At 35.2% G+C, this 23073-nt stretch overlaps 2 protein-coding genes and 1 long non-coding RNA gene across 14 annotated transcripts in view; 1 reads left to right on the top strand and 2 right to left on the bottom strand.

The window, feature by feature from the left end:
• Positions 1–10534, bottom strand: part of myo6a (myosin VIa) — a 62362-nt gene extending 51828 nt beyond the window's left edge. For 3 of the 4 annotated variants that reach the window (XM_051875557.1, XM_051875558.1, XM_051875559.1), the window contains exon 1: positions 10375–10533. The gene's annotated coding sequence lies outside the window, so the exon portion shown is untranslated. Of the gene's footprint in view, positions 1–10374 lie in introns of all 4 variants that reach the window. The other variant, XM_051875561.1, reaches the window with a different exon arrangement.
• Positions 10535–13172: 2638 nt separating this feature from the next.
• Positions 13173–21561, top strand: LOC127502581 (uncharacterized). The gene is made up of 3 exons (XR_007926885.1): positions 13173–13247; positions 13327–13430; positions 21324–21561. It is a non-coding gene; the product is annotated as an uncharacterized LOC127502581 (long non-coding RNA).
• The window catches only part of senp6a (SUMO specific peptidase 6a), a 40609-nt gene continuing 35068 nt past the window's right edge, over positions 17533–23073 (bottom strand). For all 9 annotated transcript variants that reach the window (XM_051875567.1, XM_051875563.1, XM_051875566.1 and 6 more), the window contains 3 exons: positions 21836–21904; positions 21451–21601; positions 17533–18291 (listed from right to left, as the gene is read on the bottom strand). In XM_051875567.1, the coding sequence (XP_051731527.1) occupies positions 18076–18291; positions 21451–21601; positions 21836–21904 (436 nt within the window). In that variant the 3' untranslated portion in view covers positions 17533–18075. The remainder of the gene's footprint in view (positions 18292–21450; positions 21602–21835; positions 21905–23073) is intronic.

The raw sequence follows: 23073 nt of genomic DNA, 5'->3' as shown, positions 1-23073 counted from the left end.
TATTTTACATTGACTGTCTTGGCAAAAATCACTTATATTTGTTATATCACTAATAGATGTTATAATGCCAGTGACTGATTTTTGGATGGCCTTTAAAAGCATGGAATTGATTAATTTTGTCCCTGTTTGCGGTCACATCTCAGGGTTATCACCAGTGGAAGTTCTTGTGGTGTCAATCAGCTTTGTCATGATATAATTTTTCTATGGTTCTTTAGTGAATTAGCTCACTCTTAAAATAAAAAAAGCAAGCGAGCAACAACAACAACAACAACAACAGTATTTGTTGTTTTGTGCTCAAGAGCAAAGAAGGTATAACATTCAAATCAAGTAATTCCAGTGTTTTTGTGCAGCTGAATGAATGAATGTGAAGACTAAAGGCACAATCACACCAAGGACGATAGCAATAAAGATATTTGTAAAAATCATTCTAAATGTAAAAGAATAGCAGACCACAACACTATGAACGATATGAACACTGACAGCCATTCAAATCCATCATGCTTTAAAAAAGCTTGAGCATTTAAGGCGGCAGATGACAAAACAACACCACACTTATAATAAACAACGATATAGTGCATTGGTGTGGATGCTAATATAGTTATATGGTTATAGTTATTCTTGGTGTGAACAGGCCTTAACATTTTGGACTGGGCTGGTAACAGAATAAAGGAAACTAGAGGAAGCTGCCCTGCAAGCAGTTATGTAAGTCTATTAGAATGGATTGGGGTGGCATTGATTCAGGATGAGATGTGGAACATGATTTTGGATGAATAAAACTCAAGATAAAGTGATCTTGCTGTGATATAGCCACATGTCTCAGTTTCTCTGACTGTTTGAATGAGTCAATGCTCTTCTTGTTGCACTGTAATGACATTTTAATTATTTAGAGGCCATTCACAAATATGTTGGTCTATGCAAACAAGTGCCAAAATGAAATCTTTGGCAATTACGTCATGGCTTGGCAGTGGGTTCTTCTGAAAAGAACACTCTAGTAACTACCCAGAACACACTAGTAACTAGTAGCAATGCCCTGTCAACCACCCAGAACAGTATTATGCAACATTATTATAATTTAAAATAACTGTTTTCTGTCTGAATATATTTTAATTCTGTGATGCAACTGTGAATTTTCAGCATCATTACTCCAGACTTCAGTGTCACATGATCCTTCTGAAATCATTCTAATATGCTGATTTGCTGCTCAAGAAACAATTATTATTATTATTATTATCAATAATGAAAACAGTTGTGCTGCTTCATATTTTTGAAGAAACTGTGATACTGTGATTAATTGAGGAATAGAACATTAGAAAAAGATTTTTTGTATGTTTACTGTCACATAAATATGTTTATAATATCAACAATGCAGTGAAGAACATCAACTCTTCGCTTACACAACACTGCAATATTATAAATAGCATGCATGTGTTATGTCTGTCAATTTGGTACAAAATTCCTAACTAAACTAGTCTATGAGATTAACTAAACTGCATGAGATTGCCAAGAGATGAGTAAACTAACTATTTATTTATTTATTTATTTATTTATATATATATATATATATATTAAAAAATAAATAAATAAATAAATAAATAAATAAAGTAGTGCAGTAATGGAAAATAATGGTACAATATATAAATTTTCTTCTCTGTGGATAACATATTTCAAAATTTCCTTTAGAGCTTGCCCCAAAGCTACATGCTTTGTAAACTAAAAGTAAAAGTCAAAGTAAAAAGGTCAGTGCTTCCAACACAGACTTCACTTGGGCGGGCCGCCCAGGTTAATTAATGGCCGCTCAAGTATATTTGGAGACACATTTTTGCTTTTATTATTTTTATCCTCTTATACTTTTTTTTTTTTATCCGTCCGAGATAACGAAACCATCCGCAATCGATTAACTAGTGGAAAATCTCTCAAAGTGTTTCGTACCTGCTCATTCTGTGTGCGCGAGAACTGTTTACACCCGCTGACATTCCCACGTGCGCGGTGGATTCACAAAGACAGGGCCCGACAGTGTGGGTGCTTCTGTGTGCAAACTGTAAAATGTATTTAGGAGCATGTGTGCGAATAAAGCATAATTCATCCATTTTGTTAGATTAAATGTCATAAAGTCTTCAATACATGAAATGGTAAAACAAACGTCTTAATGATCATTTTAAGATGTTTTATATTTTGGGGATGGATACATGGATACAGCCTATTGATTATTAAACTTCAAAAGGCTATGATTTCATTAAAAAAAAAAAAAAAAAAAAAAAAAAGCGCTGCACATTGCAATGTCACAAGGCAGCTTCAGACTGCTTCCAAGTGATTCTCAATCAATGAATAGCGCACATTTATGCCAAGCGATTGCTAATGAACTCAAGTTGATGAATTATGACAATGTCTACTTTATGGCCTTTTTTATAATATAATTTTTATCTCTCTCATCTAAAGGATCAGCCCGCAATAGTATAGACATTTCAAAATAAGAGTCCCGGTGTATTTCAGGGACTTTTTTTTCCTTCTGGGTATTATTGGTATTTTGGTTACACAATAAATTCTATTTAATTTGATTTCCATTTAATTCATAGTAAACTATTGTAGTCTCTGGCTGGGATGCTGCCCCACAGGAAGAAACGACTAAGAACATTATTTGACACATATTGTTCAATAAATAGATTTTACTAGCATCAATAAAATCTGTGTCCCATTCACTGAGAGAGACACTATATGACAAAGCAAGGGGAACTCTGTAATTTTGCATAATTTACAATGTATAATAATGCATAATATTAGCATACAATTAAATGTAATAGTAGACTATGTATTAAAAATGAATTTCCAAAAATTAAAAAATATTGTTAAAAATCACACATTATTTTTTGTTTGTCACATCATGTAGTAGACCATTTTTGTGCCGTGGGTAATAGGATTTTCCACCCGGCTACCACCACAAGTATATTTCAAAACTGTGGGAAGCACTGGAGGTATTTCGTTATCAAGCAAAAGCCAAGATTTACATATGTAAACTTCCACGTATTACGCAGACAATGATGACCATTTAAGTCTTTTTTTTAGAACACTTAAAAAAAAAAAAAAAAAAAAAAAAGATTTTTTCTTCCTTGAATCAGACAGATGACCACAGGACTCAGGAGGACTCAAAACTAGGGATGAGCTTTTTTTTTTTTTTCAGTAGTGGTTATAGCAATGAGTTGGTCTTAGACAAACAATTTATTATTCAAAAGTCATATTTCATTGCGTCAGCACTATAATTTTATTTTATACATCAAGATAACAAACACGTTGTTTCAGCCAAACACCCAAAAATAAACTGACAAATTTTGTCATTAAATGCGAGGATTAAATGGAAATTTCCCATCAAAGTTACATGTATCATTATTTGTTGTCCTCTATCAGGTATTAAACAATACTGTGCGATTTTTTTGTGAACACTTATACTGTATAACTGTAAATTCTGTATGCTGTGCAGTAGAGCAGCATGGTTAATCGTTGAAAGATGGCATTCTCAATTCAAACACAGACGCGATCTTTTTCCTAAATGACAACGATTCGGCTATGATTATTAAACCTTTGACAAGTATGATCACAGCGGAACTTTTAAATATGCGTTTGAATGTCATTGAATCATTAATTCAAGATTAGCTTAAAAAAAAAAAAAAAAAAAAAACACTGATTCATCCAGTAATGAAACAAGTGAAACAATGTTTTTATGAGTGAGTCATTGAATCATTCGTTCAAATCGATTTTCTATAATAAATTATTATTATTTTTAATTAGACTGCAGAAATTTGCATTTTGTCAGAACCTCTAGTAAAATGTTATTTTGTTTAGTTGTCTATTCAGAATGCAGCTCTTCTGTGCAGTGTACATGTACATATATATTGTACTGTGATATTGCTTCGTGTTTATACTGTACACACATACACACACACACCTCTAACCGTAAATAACATTTATTTATTTAGCAGATAGACACTGTAAACCAAACTGATTAGATAAATTACTGCCCCTGGATGCTAGTGTGGTTCCTGTAAAGGGCATTACAAATGCAGCTTTACTGTTTATTACTTATACTTAACAATTAAAATGTATTAAAAGTATAAAATAAAACTACAACATGTCACCAATAAATACACATTAAATTCAATCCCAGTAATTCAATCTATGCTATGACACCACTCTATCTCCTCCTGAGACAAGACATACATTTAAAATCACTATAACTAATTCTTTCATGACTCCAGCATGACCATGATGATCTGTAAACAAACTGACACGGATTTAAGATCATGCTACAAAAGACCAGAAAGCATCATAAGGCCACATGAAAAGATAAAGACGGAAAACAAAGGAAGTAATAGCTGCTATGAACTGACATTTCAGCAGCAGAAAGTTTTGTGTTGACTTTGAGTTATTCCACTCCAGGCCCACTCTTCCTCCACACCACACAAATCTGGATTGTTGAAAGAGAGCTGGCAGAGGACTGAGGGCTCACTGTCACAGTGCATGAGATCATGAGAGCACTGCATGTTGACAGCACAAAAAAGCCAGTAATAAAAAAGTCCAGCAACTGTTTAGTGCTCATCCTATCAGAGCGGACTTAAAGACATCTAAAGGTAACATTAAACTACTAACAAAATGTTTACTGAAATTGAAATATTACACTAATTATTACATTTAAATGGAAAAAAAATAAGTTGCCACAATGTTGGCTGACTAATATATATAAATAATATTTATATTAAATTTATATTATATCTATCTATAGTTTGTTTGTTGGAGAAATATAATTTAGGCACGATAATGTGTAGCACTATTAATATTAAAAATAGTGGAAATATTTTTTTATGTACCATTCTTAGGCTATATATATATATATATAAAATGTTATGTTATATTATATATAGCCTAAGAATGGTATATTTCCACTATTTTTAATATTAATAGTGCTACACATTATTGTGCCTAAATTATATTTCTCCAACAAACAAACCATTGATAGAAGTAGAGTTTTGTGATTTATTTTAATTATATTATTTTTTCACTTATGAATGGTAAAGAAAGAGATATTAATATGTACAGCTTTTGCATATTTTTAATATCATACATTAATAGTGCCTAAAATGTTTCTCCAAAAAAAAAAAAAAAAAAAAAATTATAAATCTTAGAACCAGTTTTGTTATTATATTATATTATATTATAATATATTATATTATATTATATTATATTATATTATATTATATAATATTTCACCTAAGAATGGTAAAGAAAAAAAAAACATTATTAATATGTATGGCTTTTGCATATATTTTTAATATTAATAGTGCTATACATTAATAGTGCCTAAAATATGTTTCTCCAAAAAAAAAAAAAAAAACTATAAATCTTAGAAGCAGAGTTTTTTTTATATTATTACATTATATTATATATATTATATTTTCACCTAAGAATGGTAAAGAAAAACATTAAATGTATATGGCTTTTGCATATTTTAATTTAGTTTATGTATTAACATCAGATTCAGAACTACTTACTAGACTGAACACAAAAGTATCTAAGGTTGTCACTACTGCATATGAAGGTTGGTGTAGGTGTAGTTGGCTGTTCTCGCACAATGACAACAGAGCAAGTGCAGCTCATTATGACACACTCAACACAACATTATTCAATTTTCTTTCAGCTTCCATATTAGTTAAATCTGAGCTAAAGTATTTGGTGATTTTAACACCAGCTTAAAGATTGACTAGTGTGATCACAGGTCAAAATCTCAGGCTAATGTAAAAGACATGACCATGGTGTGACAGCACTGGTAAAAAAAAGTTAATCAGTGGCAGAGGTTTCTACACCGTAAGGTACACGCATGACAGACAAGCAATTCTCAAAATAAGTGTACTAGAGTTTTGACAAAGAATGGTTAATAATTTTATTTCTTATACAGAAAACATGAAAGAATATAAAGTTATTCTAATCCTCAACAGTCTGAAGTGACACAACCTGTTTGCCAATAGAAAGGTCACACATGCAACCTGAACTCACATGAACATTTCTGTTCATCCAGACACACAAAGGCCTGACGAGACTTACACAAACACTGCTGTCATTAATGTGGACCTGTTCCAGCGAATCATACAGTAGGCCTTCAATATGTGAACAAGTCACACACAACAATTATCCTAGTAAGTGATGCGAAAATGTCAGTCTCATGCTCCTGTCAGAACATATTTAACATTTCATAAACACTTATGTGGTACCTGATTTTGGATGAGTTGAAAAGTGAGTTGGGTGACTCAGCATGACACAAAGCTTTTCACTCACAGTGTCTGTTCCAAAACCTAATAATGCTGTGATTTAGAACACAGCCTATGCTGCAGTAGGCAGAAACTGAAATGGAACCTCATAAGTGACCAATTTGGAACTCTGCATAGGCAGCAACTCTGTCTGTATGACACACTAAACATACTAGAGACTCATTTTACAAATGAGCTGCATTCGAAAATGCATACTACATTTGGTTTGAAACTTACCCTGTGAACATTAAAAAAAGTATGTTCTACATAGTATGACTATGGGTAGCATGATAGAAATTCGGATGTACTACATTCGCCATGTTGTCACAGTCATGTGAACTACCAGCTTTATTTCCATTCACAACTAGTAATGTATCCATCGAATGTGCAGAATCTTGGCAGAACTAGCAAGTAATCTGGGATTCACATACTACTCTTTTTGTGTATTGTTTTTCACATACTATATAACATAGAAATATAGCCAAGTAGGTATATTTAGACGCAGTGATGATTTCGATAGATATTAGCATACTGCTAGGCAAAATAATAAGCACAAACAAAAAACTCTAAGCATTAAAAAATACACAGTAAATTCAGTTATTTAGATTAAACTATTTACATTGAACTTATTTACAAAAACCTTTTCCAGCTTTATTTACCCATTTTGCCTTACAACATCAAAGTAATGAAAGAAAAAGCAACAGTTCTGAAAATGTAACGATGCATCCGCAACCGGTTGGAAATCGATTAAAACATGTGACGATTCAAGTCGGTTGAGATGCTAAATGAATCGCAATACATTTGGGGATGAGGGTTTATATGAATGTATAGCTGAGGGGAACTGACTGTGTAAAGAAAAGTTTAGATGGTATTTTCTTTTCATCTTACTTCCGTACAATGCAATTTAAAGTAGTTTTAGCGCACAGCACTGCTTTGTTTACAGTGGTAACCATGGAAGCGCTGTATTGCCGCTGTTCCATAAGTGTCAAGACAGTGAATTTACATTCTCATGCAGCCCGTCTGCTGTTATGAAGTTTTATGTTGCATAATTTTACAGAGCTAAAGTCTGAACATTGTGTTTTTTCTTCAATGTTAAAAATTATACAATCTAATTTAAATTAAAAACTGCTCATGCTGCATGTATGCAGCATATTTGTTGGGATCGTGATTAAAATGCAGTGGTTGCCTCTAATTTTAAATGGCTACAGATAGTTCAGCCTGTAATAGAGCAAATAAACATCTTGTTCATGTATTCGTGAAACCAGTATTGTGAATCGTATCGAATCGTGAGTTGAGTGAATCATTACATCCCTACTGAAAATGAATAAAAACAACTAGAATAACAGGGTTGGAAAAGTCATCAGTTCCCTGATTTAATACTTCGTAGAACCACCTTTTGCTTTAATTACAGCCATTAATCTTTTTGGATATAGCTTTGCACACCTAGGTTGGGGAATATTTGCCCATTCTTCCTTGCAGAATTGCCCAAGTTCAGTCAAATTCTGTGGTGAGTGGCAGCGTTTGAAAGAACACGGAAGTCTTTGAATTTGAAAGCATTTTATAAGCGGGAGCGTTTGAAAGCTTTCAAAAGCTCCCGTGTGAATCTGTGTAAGTGCTTGGTGAAGAGCTTCATTGATGACTATTTACAACGTTTTTACATTGAAGCCAATCACAGACATATCCGTTGAATGCGTGAACACAATAGCCAATCAGAGGTGTTTACGAATCTGCTCAACAGCGCTCAAAGCGTCGCATTTTTAAAATTTCAGTACCGACTAGGTACTGTAGTCAGTACTATTGATAACTCTATTTAGGATCATTGTTGTGCTGGAAGGTGAATGACCTGCCCATCTTCAGCTGTCTAGCAGAGGGACGCAGGTTTTTGTCAAGAATTTGGATATACTTGGCAGCATCCATTTTCCCTTCAATCCTGACCAATCGTCCAGTCCCTGCTGAAGAAACACCCCCACAACCGAATACTGCCACCACCATGCTTCTCAGTTGGTATGGTGCGTTTTGGGTGATATGCTGTGTTTGCTTTTCACCAAACACATCACTGAAAGAAAGAAGCCTTTCCTGAAAAAGTGTCAGAGTCTCGTTTGCGCTATGCAAAAACACACCTGGAAGGTGCTATGGTCTGATGAGACCAAAATTTACCTTTTTGGATTGAAGTCAAAGTACTATGTTTGGCATATACTCTCACATTGCCATCTTCGATTATTTTTGTTGTTGTTGTTTTTTGACACAGATCTTGTGACAATGCATTCTGGGATTGTCTTCTCCACAAATTATACATGCAATGCGACCTAAAATTTGGTATCTTAGAAGGCAGTGCAATTATGCTGCCTACCTTTTCCTTTATGTAGGCTGCATGTCTGTGATGCCTTAAAATGCTGCCTACGTTGTAGATCGCCAACAAGGATTGGAACGGATCCACTGTTCAGCATGAGACAAAAGTAATGCAATGAAATGTCTTGTGTGGGTTTTATTGAATATAAGACACATACTGCACATACCTCGGTTTACACTGAACCCTGAGGCATCAGTAAAAGGTGTGTACAGTGTGTACAGATGTACAAAAGCTTGTCATTTAAAATATGACACCACTCTGTAGGGCAGTAGCATGCAATGTCGAGTTGCTATGGTTATCCTCTACCTATAGGGCGGATATATTTGAATACTGTCAAAAAAGAATAATAGATGTTAATAGTACAAGGTAAGGTCATAATAGCAGAGGTCCCATCATCACTGGTCAAGTGTCACACTTGTGTGTCAACAATGTAGAGTGTCTCCTTTAAATTTTATAAATAATTCTAATCAATTCATAAAACACTTCAACATGTTGTGATATTAGAATTTCGATAGCTTTTGTGAGAAATTTTAGCCACATTTAACCACATTTTTTCCCCTCAACTCCAAAACATTTCTTTTGCTGTGAACTATTCCTTTAAAGTCACAATGTAATTCCGTATTGTGACGTGGATCTGAATGAAAAAGATTATCTAAAAGAAAAAAATGAGGGCTGGACTGGTTTCTATCCATCACATAACATTAAATCCAATGACTCAGCCCAATGATCAATCCAGTTGTTCTTACATGTACCAAAATATCATTAGCCATTCAAATATGTACAACCTATATCTGTGAAACTTTCCAAGGTAATTACAAGCCTACAGACTCATTTATGATACAAATGACAGAAATGTCTTTCGAATGTCAAGCGAGGTGAGTCATGACTCTCTAGCAGCCGCACCTGTAGGTGTGTCATTGTGGTCAGATTGTTTGAAATACACAATGTTTGTGTGTCCCTGGACCCTCTCATATTTCTTTCATTATAATGGACAGACAGACAGAGCTTAACAACATATTTGCTTTCTGTCAGCTATTCTTAAATGATCTATTCCTTAGACAATGACAGGTGAGTGCCTGTCCAATCTATATGGGACAAGTAGCATGTGAAAGTTCCCAAGGAGCAAAGGGCATTTACAACTTCTTCTGACACAGCAGGAGCAATTTACTGTTAAGGCAACTTACTAATCACCTTCCATGAATGTATTAAAGCTTTTATAATCATTCAGATGAATAAAAAACAACACAGTTCAACAATACAATAGTCTGGAAGTGAAAGTTTGCCTTTGGTTAAACATTTGAATTCCTTACACAAGCACAGAACCAACATTTGCAAGGTAAATGAGTTTTGAGTGACCAGGAAACAGATGTATTTCTAAAGTAAAGGCCTTATGAATGCTCCTACAAACATAGACTAAAAAGATGCAATGAGATGCCTTGCGATGATATAAAGCAGCCTTGACCATCAGCTGATCACAGGGGTGAGCCAATCAACGCATCAATGATGCATCAGTCCATGCATCAGTCATAGAATCAAAAAAGCACGCGAATGAACATACAGTACACAACAACAATACACTTATGCTGGGAATGAGTTCCTATGTTTTCCTCCGCAATGCTATCTGGACGTATTTGCTAAATCTAACAATTATCCCAGTACGCTTTGTTCAAATGAACCAAACACACTCAAATCCAAATTAAAAGCCATAGCGAACATCATGCAGATGAAACTCACCTCCGTTGCTCGCTGCCCGTGCAGTCAGTCGGTAAAGTGTGTAGGCATTCACATGAACTCAGACCCGGTGTCCCGGATGTTGATCAGCCTCAACTCCCGGGATGAAGTCCACGCTCCATTGTGACGTGACGTCACGCGTGCCCATGGAAGCGCCTGCCTCCGTATGGGTCGCGTTGTGGGGCGGGGCGGCCTTCATCCCATATGAATTCACCTACGTTATAAAATGCTATTGCTTTATGAAACATACTGGAGTTTCTGATTAGCTGAAAATGATACATACCTGTACCTACTGTATATGGTAGGACTGTTGATCTTTAATGCCTTCTTTGTTAGTTGAATGGAAAACAGCGCATTCTAGTGTTTTCCAATTGAAAATACATGCAGACACATGCATAGCCTATACTAATTGTAAAATAGTGATTAGTGTTTAAAAGGCGAATATCGTGTGATTTACGCTCATGTGCTTTGTTGCTAATAATTTGGATGTAGTTTAAATTATGTTGCTTTTAAATGAAAATAGAAAAACAAGAACAGCCAAATTACTGGTTATTTAATCTTCCCCTAAAGATTTGTTTTCCAAGCTTTTTTAGTTTAAAGACACATTTATTTATTTGTTTGAAATCCCATACAGAGAACGCACTGTCAAAAGTGATTAGTCACGCACAGTGTTGGGTAAGTCATAAGCAAGTAATTAATTACCAGCTACTAGCTAATCACATCTTCAACAGTGCAATTAGATAACTGTACTAATTAATCTCTTAAAAAAGGTATTGCATTACTTATTACTAATTACTTTCTATCCCATATCAATATCCCATATCAACCTTGACCAGTTGAACAATACAAAGATAACGCTCCGAAGCTTCCTGAAGCAGTGTTTTGAAATCGGCCATAACTATATAAGTCGTTATTTTGTTTTTTGGCGCACCAAAAATATTCTCGTCGCTTTATAATATTAATATTGAACCACTGTACTCACATGAACTGATTTAAATATGTTTTTAGTACATTAATGGATCTTGAGAGAGGAAATGTCATTGCTGGCTATGCAGGCCTCACTGAGCCATCTGATTTCAACAAAAATATCTTAATTTGTGTTCCGAAGATGAATGAAGGTCTTACGGGTGTGGAACGGCATGAGGGTGAGTAATAAATGACAGAATTTTCATTTTTGGGTGAACTAACCCTTTAAGCTAGTCCTAGACTAAAATGCATGTTTGAGCTGTTTTAACTGAAGGCAACTTGTACTGACATATCTTAAAATATGTCACTGCCATTGTTTTGTCTCAAGATGCACACCAGTAATTTTTTTTTTTTTCTAGGGTACGTTTACTAAAACTACTTAAATATCATAATTGAACTAAGGCCTAATCCTGGTTTACTCTAAGCCATGTCTGTGAAACCGGGCCATAAAGTAATAAAATTTCATGAACTAATCAAAGTATTTAAAGAGAGAAGGTTACATTTAAAAGATATATTTTAACATTAGACATTCAATTTTCATATTAAATCCATTATTGTTTTATACAGAATTGTTCTATACAGTATTTAATGCAATTACATTAGAAGTAACTGTAAATAAATTACAGAAAAATTAAGAGTAATTCCTTACTTTACTTTTTCAAGGGAAAAGTAATTAAATTAGAGTAATTAATTACTTAGTAATGCATTACATCCAGCACTGGTCATGCATAATTTATACACAAAAATATGTTTCCTGCTTCTTGCTTCACGTTAATGGCCACCTGCTCTGCCCTGGTGCCCACTCTCCAGGCCTACTTCCTCCTCAGGGGCCTGGCCCTCCATCCCTCCCCCTGGTCTGCCTCCATTGCACCACCCTCCTGGGCTGCATTTAAAGGGATAGTTCACCCAAAAATGAAAAAATTCTGTCATCATTTACTCACCCTCAAGTTGTTCCAAACCTGTATAAATTTCTTTGTTCTGTTGAACACAAAGGAAGATATTTTGAAGAATGAACAGTTTTGGGGCACCATTGACTTCCATAGTATTTTTTTTTCCTACTATGGAAGTCAATGTCAGTCAAAGCAGCCTGGTTACAAACATCCTTCAAAATATCTTCCTTTGTGTTGCAGTTATGTTTTGCCTGTGTTTGGATTACTCTGTTTTCTGCCTAGATTTACTTTAGTTGTTTGTTTAAATTAATTTTGTTCGCTGTATCTGGATCCTACTCTCTATCGTTTCTGAAGCAGCCATGTTACACAATGCCACATGACAATGCCAAGATGATAGTAAATGTAGTAGGCTATCTTTGTTTTGCACACATGCATATAGAATATTATACTTTTTTAACAGTACTGAAGTAAGTTCTTCATCAAATGTTATAGGCTACCTACTTTGACAGTCCACGCTTTTGGACACAGCACTTGATCTGTTTAGTGCAAGGAGTTATAAAAGATTATTATTCATCCTCATTCATTTTAATAGCATCTGCTCGGCTAGCACAGTGTCTCTGAAAGTACTCTGAAGTACTGCTGTCTTTGCTCACTGTGGTCTGTTCCAGGATAGGATCTTTATAAAAAGAGATGTACAATAATATAATAAAATGCTTGACATTTCAATGTTTCTAGGGGAAAAATATTTTGGTCAGAAAACACAGATACTTTTGAATAGCTGCCTATGGAGAAACATGCTTTTTTACAATTGGTTGGTGCAAGTTTTTAGAACCTACAGTACCAACTTGAGACAAGAAAACGTAGTATATTTCACACTTTTAGGACCATTTTCAAAGCAACTTTACGGAAAGACATAGCTAATGTTCAGGCTTTGTGTATTTCCCCAGTGTTGGTACATATAAATGTCAGGAAACCCAATTCCTGGCCACCTGTCAATGTCCATGGACCACTAGTTCTTTGGTAAGTTGTAGAGATCACTGTTGAGTACATCTGCCTTTAATTCAAGCAGATAATCGTTTGTTTTACTCCCTTTTTGCAGTTTCCCTAGAGCCAGCCAAGTTGCAGGATGTTTTGCCATGCAAGCTCAATGTTTGACACTTTGTTGCTTTCAAAATGACTCCTGTATCCGCTCTTCAGGTTAAGGTGGGTGAAATGTCGCTGCATATTAAGGCCAATTCACACCGCACAGACAAACACCAACAAACACGTTTGTTGGGTTTTGTTGGATCGGTGTGTTACCCCTGTCGGCATCTGTTGGCATTGGTCAGGGTATGTTTTCACCCGACTGAACATGTTCAATCAGCGTTTGTCAGTGTCTGTTGGATCAGTGTGAACATGGCAGTTATTTTTCATAAAATTCAACAGCCAACTTGTTTGTCTGTGTGGTGTGAATTGGCCTCATGTTTGTCTTGCAACTCCACCTGTCACATATCATCTGTTATTTTGGTTCTTTGAGTTTAGTTTCTTTTAATATTTTTAGTTCCTGTGTCTTTAGTTGCCATAGGGTGGGTTGCACCAATAAGGATTAAATTAAATGAAGTTTAGTTCTAGGATTTGTTGATCTGGGTTTTATTTTAAATCAAGTTGTGTTGCACCAGATAGTTTTAAACTCAGGTTAAAAAATAAAATCTGGGATTACAATTAAACCTCCATTCACAATTAATTTTCTCCGCCATGATGGATTCGCCATTGTAATTACACAGCAACAATGTTCATATTCAGTATCCTTCTTAATTGACCACCTTGTGGCCTAATGGTTAAGAGAGTCTGACTTGTAACCCCAAGGTCATGGATTCGAGTAACCAGCAGGGGCAGGAAATGTAAATGGGGGGAGTGAATGAACAGCGCTCTCTTCCATTCTCATTACCCACAACTGAGGTACCCCCTTGAGCAAGGCACCTAACCCCCATTTGCTCCCTGGGCACCGCAGCAAAAAATGTGTGTCTTCAATACTCATTGCTGTGTGTTAGGGGTGTGCGATATAACGATTTTTGATCGTGGACGATTAAAATGTCTCCACGATCTGCTTATGAAGAAATATCGTAGTATCGTGTTACAGTGCTTTCTATCAGTTGCAGTTCCAGCGCCTCCGTCTCAGCATACTGTTCAGTTTACATAAACATAGTTGGTTATGTCTAAAGTGAAAGTAAACATCTGAGAGAAAATTGGATGCATGACTGTATATTAGAGATGTGTGCAGGTCTTTAAAGTGACAGAGCAGCCTAATATTAACCATGCTGTCGCTTGTCCTTAAAGGGATAGTTCACCCAAAAATGAAAATTCTGTCATTATTTACTCACTGTAATGTTGTTTCAAAACTGTATTAATTTCTTTCTTGTGCAGAACACAAAATAAAATATTTTGGAGAATGTGGGTTAACCAAACAGTTGCTGGTCTCTATTGACTTCAAAATAACTTTTATTTTCAACAGAAGAAAGAAACTCATTAGGGTTTAAAACAACTTGACCGAGTAAATTATGGCAGATTTTTTGTTGGGGGCTCTTGCCTGAGAACTTTAATACATTAGCTTTATTAAGAATCAATGTATAATTTATACAGTGAAGTCTAGTGTTTTATTTTTATATTTGTTCATTTAATTTTTTTACTTGAATGCTACTGTTAAATACACCTACTGTAGCTGAAAAAGCATTTTATTAATTTCATTTGTATAATGTATATGTTTTTCTTCTTTTTTAATAACAAAGATAAAATAATGACAAAGATTTTTATCTTCGCCACTTTGGCCTAAATGTCTGCCGTTTAGGCCTGGGAGGAGGAAGAGTATTTCTGGAAAGTTGGAGAGTTCACTGTCGGAAGGAAATATTTTTGTATTTTCAAAATACATAAAATACTTTGTGCCAGTTAACCCCTGCTGATTTCCTGTACCAAATACTATAGTTCAGGCCTCCCCATCCATCATCCAAACCATCATGTACACAAGCTGCAAATGTCAGAAAAAAATGGCTCCATCTAGGACTGGAAGCAAATTTTCGGTGTGCAAAGAAAATATGGAGAATGGTGGGGACTCAATTCCAAAAAAAAGTGGATTCTTCTTTTCTGAGGCATTTGGAAATGATAATCAATTCCAACAGCTGGAATCGATTAAACGCTGCTAGGGGCCGGTTATACCAGCTGGCCTGTAGCACAATCTAAAACTATGACTTGGTGCAGCAACGGTCAGTGTCCACGCTGACACATTCTACCTCACTGATAGTTGAGACGCTAATTACATTGCTATGGTTACAATCTTAAACTTACTGACTCTAATGAAGAGATAAAAAATGACTGCTGAGTGTGGAAAAAATACATTATGCATTGTAATACAATCACAGCGATCTGTTCCTATCCGTTACATGTTGCAGCTGTGGCCGGTAACAGGGATTGACAGCAGGGGACGGGGCTGTTATTCACTCCAATCAAATGAGCTTTACTGGTTTATAGCTACCCCGCCCTTTAGATTAATGGTGGTTAACCAACATTAGCACCTGATATAAACCTTATTGACACCATATGAGTAGATCTAAAGTCAAACACAAATACAGCTCAGTAAATCAGTTCACTGGTTTACAAAGCACATTAATATTCAATGACAAATTGACAAAACTGAAGCTGTATGATCATGGTGTTATTGTCTTGATTTAAACATTGAATATGATGAAAAATCATACTTAAACTGACTACTTTATAAAATGATCACTGAGTTTGGTGCTGTACTGAACTTGTACTATATTTCAGCTGCTTTATTGCTTGTATCACTGCAAAATGTAACTATGTTATCGGCCAGTTCTAATCTGCTAAATGCCACTATAAGGTATGAAGATATTTTCTGAATATAAGGCATGAACATGAAGACAATTTTCTGTAAAGCTGCTTTAAAATAATGTATATTATGAAAAGCGCTATACAAATAAATTTGACGACTTAATTTTCTTGCGGCTCTAGAGTAATTAATTGGATGACACTTAGGCTCAGGTGATTGGTGACCGCCTATGAGCCACTAAAATCAGACCAGTTTTGCTCACTGCAGAGCCAAATGATGTCCAGCTTTCCCTCTCTGGACATAATGGGCTGAGCTTGACCTAGTGGGTGGAGCTTAACTTAATTAAGTTTAGGGATAAGGTACCACTCAGAGAGGGGGAACTGGACATCAATCTACACCCATTGGCTCTGTAATGAGCAAACGACATTGACCTCCTTGACCCAAACAAACAGCAAAGTCTATGTTCAGAGCATCTGCTTTTATGTAACATTAGCTATGTTTCCATACAAAGTTATGAATTTAACTTATGCGCAAATTTGGAATATCACATAAGACCTTTGCGAATACAGCATAGTTTCTATCCCAAGTGTTCAAGAGAACTAAATCGTCACTTCCTGGAAAATTGGTGCAAAACATCTGCAACGAAAATGGAAGTTGCTGCAATCGGGGAAGAAACTGGCTCTTTTTTCACCATAAATGACTTGTGTCTCAAGAGCACGCAGATGAAACGCAGTAAACGCCGTCATGTTCTCTTGCGTTCAGATGCCTGATATTTGGGAACACAATGGTGAGAGACAATTCTGGGAGGGAATTAAAACAAATCATTCTGATGACAGACTTTGCGTCAGGCATTTCAGAATGATCAAACCATTTGAGATGCTGTGTGATGCGATTGGCCTACTGGTTAGTCGAGTTATCCAACCACATCCACTGTTGTGGCAAAGTCACATGAGTTTGTTGTTGCACTTCGAGGGATTTATTCAGTAAATGTGCTGCCATCATACTTTATGCGCATGTCTTATCAGATAAAAAGTATATCCGCCTCAATTGAGCGCACAAGTTTTCAATGCGCATTTTTAGAACTAGTTGTCTATGTACAACCAACAAAATGAAACGTAAACTTATGCAAACAGCTTCACATACAATTTTACTATTTTGCTTAATTTAAATAATAATGGATGTTCCTTTAACTCAATGTACTGTATCTAGATACATACAGGATCAGTGTCTCTTCCTTCTTTCGATTTCCATACCATGTAACAATTCTTAATCACTGGCTATGCTTCTAAAAGTCTACAGCAAACAGGGTCAAAGTTGAATGTGACTGAACTTTGAGCTTCACACGTCAGACCTGCTGAAGTTTGATACTTTGAACATTTACGAATCATGTAAAAGTGCCTTGAGAACACCTCAACTTACTCAATTGAACGAGTTGTGAATCAATTGAAATATGTAAACAAGATATTCAGAAAGAAACAGGCCTCATTTTTGACACTTCATATTCTTGTATTAGTACCAAGGCAAATGTGCACTCTTGAACGGCAAATAGCAGAACATTGAAAAATGAATTCTATTTCGTTGTAATCACAAAGTTTGCTTGGATACTGATTTTTACAAAAAATGCATTAATTTGCTTCAGAGGCCTTAAGTCCAAATGGAATACTGAACAGTTCTGTATTTAATCCTCTAGGCACATTAGAGTAAATCATCAAAGATGAACACGTGAACTTTTATTTCACAGATGGCGCAAAATTGAAATGTGGAGCAACAAATGAGGAGCAAAACTCAAAAGGCATTTAAAAAAACAGCAAAGTAAAAGAAAAAGCCTAGCTTTTGTACACAATTTATTTAATACAAAAAAAAAAAAAAAAAACACACTTTTTTTCATATTTTGTATCATCAAAACTATAAGAAATCATAAGAAATAACGGCAGAGTTGTCCAGCAGCGAACAATCACACAAGGCCCTGATTGGCTTTTAGAGTTTATAAGTCATGTGATGGTAGAAGCGTAGCAGCGTGGGCGGAGCTCAGGAGCTGATTGGAGGAATTAGATCAGCTGACTCTAACATATCCTCATACGGGCTGTGGCAGGCGTCCGTCTGTTCCTCACTCGCCAGACTGAGCTGCTGATGAGTCTGAATCTTTAGAATGAGCTCCTTGATCTCTTCCCGCTTGGTTTTCATCCTTTGCTGGGGAAACCAATCCAATAAATTCATCGGGAGATCAAAGCTTGGAAGAGGATTCTTAAAAAGAAAACGAAAGAAAAAAAAAAAAATCAATTATTGCACAAGTTACAAACTTACTAAACTGAACAGTCAATTCAATGTGGATATGAGGGTCACTAAACAGCTGTAATGAATGTCTGTTTTTATAATCTTTCATTGGCACATAATTCTCTTGCCCTGAAGCACATTTTTTGCTCAAGTATAAGTGGGGAAAAATGTAAATAATGTACCATCATGGCACTGTTGTAGGGCTGCAACTAATGATTATTTTGCTAACTGATTAATCTAAATCTACTTTCTCTTCAATTAATGAGATGTAAAAAATATGAATTAATATTCATTTAAAAAAAAAAAAAAAAAAGACATTTTAACTGTCCTCCAAATGATGTGCAATTTGTAATTAATGAAAACAAATATAACGAATGTATTTATGTAGGCTAGATGTGCAAAACAATACTCTAATAAAAGTGAATAAAAATAACTAAATTCAAAATGATAAAGAAAAACAAAAGCACAGACTGAATGCAAACTGGTAGAAGATGGGAGGTACACACATTCTGGACTCATCTGAACACATTACATTTACACTCCATTTCAATAGTCCCTTACAAAAATACAATTACTTGTTACATGTAGAATTTTAAACTTTTAATGTCTAACAAGAAATGCTTTACACAAATGTAAATTTTAGTTAGAACTATTGTGCTCCAATTCTGTTGCGCTCTGTTTGACGTGTGCGTAGTGATTGGAGAAACGAAGCTTTTCGAAACTTAAAATCAACTGAACCAATTGTTTCGCAAAATGATTTACTTCCAAGCACGCTGATGACGTCTGGGGTCCATTTCAATAAGGAGGTTCAACCAACTCAGGAGTTAAAACTTGAACTCCTGAGTTGACTTACCCTGAGATGGGAAACTCTTTTTAGTTTTTAGTTTCAGAACAGCTAAATTGAGTTAGTTTAATCAACTTTGAGTAGGTTGACTCAGAGTTAAACGAGTGCACCATGACTACGAAAAGCCATGATCAATGGAGCTCCGATATTACGATTCACCATGGCAACAGCATCCAACAAAAAGACGTCCACATAATTCTGAGTCAACACAAGTTTAATTCTTATCACTGATATAATATCAGAGGTGACAACTGGCAGAACAGTAAGTTATTGAACTAATATTCATTTTCATGGTATCCCTCAGCCAAAAACAAACAAAAAGTAAATAATTTAAGTGCATTTTTCTTATTTTGCAAATTATTTGACATGGGGTAAGAAAAATAAGGCAGCGGCTATTTACACTAAGTGGAAATAGCATATTCTTAGCGACATATGCTATTAAAACAGTCAAAATAGTGATATATTAATCTGTGAGGTGTTTTGTTCATATAAATGCATTATTCACTGGTGTAAATCAACCTAACAGATGTTTTGTGTGTGTAGTGCAATCAAATTAGTTGATTATTTTCAATACTGATTAACCTTGTGCTTCCTAATGGACATTTTGCCTTTTGCAAGTTTTTTTTTTTTCTTTCCATTTTGCCTGTGTTAAAGGGTTAGTTCACCCAAAAATGAAAATTCTGTCATTTATTACTCACGCTCATGCCGTTCCAGACCCATAAGACCTTCGTTAATCTTCGGAACACAAATTGAGATATTTTTGATTAAATCCGATGGCTCAGTGAGGCCTGTATAGGGAACAATGACATTTCCTCAAGATCCATAAAGGTGCTAAAAACATATTTAAATCAGTTCATGTGAGTACAGTAGTTCAATATTGATATTATAAAGCGACGAGAATATTTTTGGTGTGCCGGTTTGGCGGTTTGACAAGCGATCCGAATCATGATTCGATACGCTGATTCATTATGCTCCGAATCTTCCTGAAGCAGTGTTTTGAAATCGGTCATCACTAAATAAGTTATTTTGTTTTTTTTGGCGCACCAAAAATATTCTCGTCGCTTTATAATATTAATATTGAACCACTGTACTCACATGAACTGATTTAAATATGTTTGTAGTACCTTTATGGATCTTGAGAGAGGAAATGTCATTGCTCCCTATGCAGGCCTCACGGAGCCATCGGATTTAAACAAAAATATCTTAATTTGTGTTCCGAAGATCAACGAAGGTCTTACGGGTGTAAAACGGCACGAGGGTGAGTCATTAATGACAGAATTTTCATTTTTGGGTGAACTAACCCTTTAATGCCAACTGGATAAATTTGGCTCAGGTGTGTATTTTTATTGGAGTTTTATTATTTCACCCCATTTCCTTACACAAAATAGTTCCACTCAGGACCTTAAGGACAAAAAATGCCCCCACTGAAACCCATTAAAACTACAATATTTAATCCCAGGGCCATTTAACTATAAAATGATGCAATCTTTGTTAATAGGCTTTCATTTTGTTGGCAAGGCTTCAAAATTAAAATTTGTACTATTTTTTACCAAATGTTGCCATTTTCTCAGGTTTGGCCTATAAAGCAAACGCTTGCTTTATTCCTGTTTTCTGCTTCTGCATATTATAGAGCAAATTAGATAAATTATGCAGATATAATTGTGTGGGTGTGTTGGTATTGATGTCAAAGTGTGGTTTATATGTGTATTAAAAAAAAAAGTGTGTGTGTGTGTGTGTGTGTGTGTGTGTAATATTTGAGAAAAACTCTACTGTACTGCAAATCACAAATCCAACCACTGTGTATACCAGTGGAGTTTTGCTGGCATCTAATGGGAAAAATGTGGTACTCCACCCAAACAAAATCTTACTGAAAGCTAATTTTTTTAAGATACTGTATCAACCTCAAATTTGGACCAACTTATTTAGATTTATGGCTTTGATTTTCTAGCACTTTTAGAGTTCAACATGTTTCATAAAATATATTTTTTATATAATGTTCATAAATCATTGTCCAAGGTTTGCATAGTTATGAGCGACAGAAATCTAGAAGTCTTTTTTCATAGCCCACTTGACATCTTGCAAAAGTCCCAGTTTTATGAAACTTTTCCCTATTTAACAATAAATCCTTGTAACATTGTGATGTAATTTGTCTTTACAGGGCTGTCTGGGATGTGTGTAAATGAAAGCACAGAATACGAGTAAACAATTACGCAATGCCAGAAAAGCCTCAGTGACTTTACTGTGGAGGAAGCAGTGTTGTCCAGTGTTCTCATGTATCCTCTCACCTCGAAGAAGCTCTCCACATACTGTAGCACGTAAACTCCACAGTCACTGAAGTTATCCTGCTGGGGCACACGAGGACTCGAGCCCTTCATCACCTCTTTCCCGAAACTCCTCTGAGAGCCCTTCCTCACCTCCCACTCCACCTCTAGATACCTGCACAAACACCGAGACAAACATTCACAAACACTTATACCAACATAAAAATGATAACTCAAGGCCACGCTTGTTATTGTTTAAAGACTTCAGATGCAGCTTCTCCATGATTCCCATAAGAAAAAAAATATTCATTCAATAAGTATACGTAAAAACATATGTGATCATGAAATCACACATCCATGTCGAATAAAGGTTTTATTTTCACTTCTGTTTGTCTAAGTGGTAACTTACTCTCGTAGCGTTTTCACCACAGTCGACCGTGTCGGTCCACGTAGAGAGTCCATGATTAGAATGCAAGGCCTGAGGATTTCAATAACATGACAAAGAGTGCTGAAAAAATCTACATGACCAAACTTCACAACATGTATTGTAATCACTCAATCCTGAATAAAAATTCAATTTAAGTTCAGGAATTAAACTGAAATTTAAAAACCAATCTCAATTCAAATCTGAATGGCTTGTGCTTCTGCTTTTCATCATCACTTATAATGTACTGATTGAAACTGCCCTGTAGATCTCAAATTTAAGACAAACAGATGTAACGTTTATTGGACAATCAAAGTTAACACTTTAACGAGTGCAATATGCGATATTTAATATGCTTAATATTGTTTATTTTTTCACACCGTTGACACATTTGATTTAACTGTTTCACTGTTCTGCGACAGTTACCATACTTGATTTGGTTTACTATGCAAAACAGGGTAAGATGTGGGGGAGATCCATGAGATTCATGTTTGGATTTATTAATAATTAATAAGCTTTGATGGCAGATTTAGTTACACCAAACAGTGCAAGTGGTTTGTGACAGAACACAGACCGACTGAATGACACTTTCATTTAAGTAGAATATCTCAAATGGATATCGTTCCTGCTAATCCTGCTATTGGAGGGCCCCTGTTAGAGTTTAGCTCTAACCCCAATTTAACACACCTCAACCAATCAAGGTCTTACTAGGCATACCACAAACTTCTAGGCAGGTGTGTTGAGGCAAGTTGGAGCTAAACACTGCAGGACAGTGTCTCTCCAATAGCAGGTTTGGACACCCCTGTCGTAATGGCTTGTACAGCAGTCTGTAATATTTCATCTCCTCTTTTTTTTTGACAAACAATAGTGTTGTCTGGTCATCACCTTGTCTTAATCATAGGGAAAAAAAGCTTGTTGACATATTTTTTTGTCAGTTTTGGTTTACGAAATTAACACTACTTGGAAACTAATTGAAATAAGTTGAAGCACTAAAACTATTAGCTGGAAATAAAAACTAAAGCTGTACTAAAACGAAAATAAAAATGAATAAAACCTAAAAAATAAAAAAAAAATATATATATATATATATATATATATATATATATATATATATATATATATGACGAAAGCACAAAAAAAATTACTTGAAATAAAAATTAAAAAAACTAAAATTAAAAAATTGAAAACATAATATAAAAGCTAATTCAGAATATTAATATTAT

This window comes from Ctenopharyngodon idella, chromosome 20 (assembly GCF_019924925.1).
Source record: "Ctenopharyngodon idella isolate HZGC_01 chromosome 20, HZGC01, whole genome shotgun sequence".
NCBI lineage: Eukaryota > Metazoa > Chordata > Actinopteri > Cypriniformes > Xenocyprididae > Ctenopharyngodon > Ctenopharyngodon idella.
Note: the sequence above shows the minus strand (reverse complement) of the source record. Positions and strands in the feature narration are given on the sequence as shown.